Below are 3,854 nucleotides of genomic sequence, written 5' to 3'. Positions count from 1 at the left end.
CCCACCACAGAGGGACCACAGAAGCCAGTCAGCTCCTCTTGTCAGCCCTGGTAAACTTAGGCAATGATGTCACCCCGACCGCATCCCTTCCCCCAATGCCACTTCAGGGGGACTCAGAGTCAGAGACTTGGTCTGAGGGGAGCAGACACAATCTGCAGAGAATGGCGGTCCAGGCTCAGCCAGGCATCCAAGTCAGGACCAAAAGCCCCGGAGGTCATCCCTGAGGGAGGACCAAAAGCCCCTCCCACCCCTAACTCCCCCGACCCCACCAGGATCTACAGCTTCAGGATCCCCGTCCCTATCCCTACCCGTACCCCCAACACCATCTTCATGCTTACCTCCACCTCCATCCAGATCCTCATCCAGGAAGAATCCAGTTCCACCCCTGCTATGAACCCAGGGAAGTCACGGGGCCGGATGTGACGCCACTGACTTGCGCATTGGGGGTCAGAGGGCAGCGAGATTCTCGCCCTGAGCAATGGCCTGATGTCGGCGGAGGGAAGCAAGACCAGGCTCGGTGAGGAGGCGAGGTAAGACGCTGAGGGAGGACTGAGGCGGGCCTCACCCAGACAGAGGGCCCCAAATAATCCAGCGCTGCCTCCGCTGCCGGGCCTGGACCACCCCGCAGGGGAAGACTTCTCAGGCTGAGTCACCACCACCTCACCCCGCCACCCCCTGCCGCTTTAACCGCAGGGAACTCTGGCGTAAGAACTTTGTGTTACCAGGGCAGGGCTGGTTAGAAGAGAGTAGGGCCCAGGCTCTGCCAGGAGTCAAGGGCAGGGCCCCGAGAGGGGACTGAGGGTAACCCCCCTGCACCCCCACCACCATTCCCATCCCCCAACACCAACCCCACCCCCATCCCCCAACACCAACCCCACCCCCATCGCTCAAACATCAACAGCACCCCCAAACCCCGATTCCCATCCCCACCCCCATCCTGGCAGAGTCGGAGCTTTGCGCCTGCAATCAACCCACGGAAGCTCTGGGAATGGCGGCCAGGCACGCAGCTCCTGACGTTCACCTCTATGGCTAAGGGAGGGAAGGGGTTGGGTATCGTGAGTACGGCCTTTGGGATGCAGAGGAAGGGCCCAGGCCCTCCTGGAAGACAGTGGAGTCCGGAGGGCTCCCAGCATGCCAGGACAGGGGGCCCACTGTACCCCTGTCTCAAAACTGAGGCACCTTTTCATTCAGCCGTGGGAATCTTAGGGATGCAGACCCACTTCCGCAGGGGGTTGGGGCCCAGCCCTGTGAGGAGTCAAGGGGCGGAAGAAGAAGGAGGACTGAGGGGACCTTGGAGTCCAGACCAGTGGGAACCTTGGGCTGGGGAATCCTGGGCACAGTGGCCTAATGTGCCCTGTGCTCATTGCGCCTTCAGGGTGACGGAGAGTTGAGGGCTGTGGTCTGAGGAGTGGCACTTCAGGTCAGCAGAGGGAGGAATCCCAGGATCTGCCAGACCCGGGATCTGCCGGACCCATCATGAGGACTGGGGATACCCCCGGCCCAGAAAGAAGGGACTCCATGGAGTCTGGCTGTTCCTTATTCTTAGCTCTGGGGGAACCCGATCAGGGATGGCTCTAATTGGCAATCTCATTTGTGCCACAGGCAGGAGGTTGGGGAACCCTCAGGGAGATAAGGTGTTGGTGTAAAGAGGAGCTGTCTGCTCATTTCAGGGGGTTGGGGGTTGAGGAAGGGCAGGCCCCGGCAGGAGTAAAGCTGAGTAACCCACAGGAGGCCATCAGAAGCCTCACCCTGGAACCAAAGGGGTCAGCCCTGGACAACCCACCTGGGAGTGACAGGATGTGGCTCCTCCTCACTTCTGTTTCCAGATCTCAGGGAATTGAGGACCTTTTCTTCAGAGGGTGACTCAGGTCAACACAGGGGCCCCCATGTAGTCGACAGACACAGTGGTCCTAAGGTCTACCAAGCGTCCAGGTGAGAAGCCTGAGGTAGGATTGAGGGTACCCCTGGGCCAGAACGCAGACAGGGGGCCCCACAGAAATCTGCCCTGCCCCTGCTGTTCCCTCAAGAGAGCCTGGGCAAGGCTGTCGGCTGAGGTCCCTCCATTATGCTGGGATCTTTGATGTCAGGGAAAGGGAGACCTTGGTCTGAAGGGGCTGCACTCGGGTCACTAGAGGGAGGCTCTCAGGCCCTAGCAGGAGTAGCTGTGAGGACCAAGCAGGCTCGTCACCCAGGACACCTGGACTCCAATGAATTTGGACATCTCTCGTTGTCCTTTGCGGGAGGACCTGGTTACGTATGGCCAGATGTTGGTCCCCTCATGTCCTTCTGTACCGTATCAGGGATGTGAATTCTTGACATGAGAGTTTCTTTGGCCAGCAAAAGGGCGGTAATAGGCCCTGCAAGGAGAAAGCTGAGGGCCCTGAGTGAGTACAGAAGGGACTCTCCACCCCAGTAGAGTGGGGACCTCACAGAGTCTGGCCAACCCTCCTGACAATTTTGGGAATCTGTGGCTGTACTTGCAGTCTGCACCCTGAGGCCCGTGGATTCCTCTCCCAGGAATCAGGAGCTCCAGGAACAAGGCAGTGAGGCCTTGGTCTGAGGCAGTGTCCTGAGGTCACAGACCAGAGGGGATGCAGACAGTGCCAACATTGAAGGTTTGCCTTGAATGCACACCAAGGGCCCCACCCGCCCCAGAACACATGGGACTCCAGAGCGCCTGGCCTCACCCTCCCTACTGTCATTCCTTCAGCCTCAGCGTGTGCTGGCCGGCTGTACCCTGAGGTGCCCTCTCACTTGCTCCTTCAGGTTCTGAGGAGACAGGCCGACAAGGAGGACTGGAGGCTCCGGAGCAGCACTAGCTCCTGCCCACACTCCCGCCTGCTGCCCTGACCAGAGTCATCATGCCTCTTGAACAGAGGAGTCAGCACTGCAAGCCTGAAGAAGGCCTTGAGGCCCAAGGAGAGGCCCTGGGCTTGGAGGGTGGGCAGCCTCCTCCTCTTCTACTCTAGTGGAAGTCACCCTGGGGGAGGTGCCTGCTGCCGAGTCACCAAGTCCTCCCCACAGTCCTCAGGGAGCCTCCACCCTCCCCACTACCATCAACTACACTCTCGGGAGCCAATCCGATGAGGTCTCCAGCAACCAAGAAGAGGAGGGGCCGAGCACCTTTCCTGACATGGAGACCGGCTTCCAAGTAGCACTCAGTAGGAAGATGGCTGAGTTGGTTCATTTCCTGCTCCTCAAGTATCGAGCCAGGGAGCCGTTCACAAAGGCAGAAATGCTGGGGAGTGTCATCAGAAATTACCAGCGCTTCTTTCCTGTGATCTTCAGCAAAGCCTCCGAGTACGTGCAACTGGTCTTTGGCATCGAGGTGGTGGAAGTGGTCCCCATCGGCCACTTGTACATCCTTGTCACCTGCCTGGGCCTCTCCTATGATGGCCTGCTGGGTGACAATCAGATCATGCCCAAGACAGGCCTCCTGATAATCGTCCTGGCCATAATCGCAATAGAGGGCGACTGTGCCTCTGAGGAGAAAATCTGGGAGGAGCTGAGTGTGTTACAGGTGTTTGAGGGGAGGGAAGACAGTATCTTCGCGCATCCCAGGAAGCTGCTCACCCAAGATTTGGTGCAGGAAAACTACCTGGAGTACCGGCAGGTGCCCGGCAGTGATCCTGCACGCTACGAGTTCCTGTGGGGTCCAAGGGCCCTCGTTGAAACCAGCTATGTGAAAGTCCTGCACCATATGCTAAACATCAGTGGAGGACCTCACATTTCCTACCCACCCCTGCATGAATGGGCTTTGAGAGAGGGGGAAGAGTGAGTCTGAGCACGAGTTGCAGGGGGGGCCAGTGGGAGGGGGTCTGGGCCAGTGCACCTTCCAGGGCCCCATCCATTAG

At 59.0% G+C, this 3,854-nt stretch overlaps 1 protein-coding gene across 1 annotated transcript; it reads left to right on the top strand.

Moving 5' to 3' along the window:
• The first annotated feature begins 497 nt into the window (after positions 1 to 497).
• Positions 498 to 3,798, top strand: LOC116812101 (melanoma-associated antigen 12-like). The gene is given in 3 exon segments (XM_058441607.1): positions 498 to 530; positions 2,767 to 2,946; positions 2,949 to 3,798. Coding segments are annotated over 2 exon segments (915 nt in total). The 5' UTR covers positions 498 to 530; positions 2,767 to 2,861; the 3' UTR covers positions 3,779 to 3,798.
• The last annotated feature ends 56 nt before the right edge of the window (positions 3,799 to 3,854 follow it).

Source organism: Hylobates moloch, unplaced genomic scaffold (genome assembly GCF_009828535.3).
Source record: "Hylobates moloch isolate HMO894 unplaced genomic scaffold, HMol_V3 SCAFFOLD_7, whole genome shotgun sequence".
NCBI lineage: Eukaryota > Metazoa > Chordata > Mammalia > Primates > Hylobatidae > Hylobates > Hylobates moloch.
This window is presented reverse-complemented; position numbering and strand designations above follow the sequence as displayed.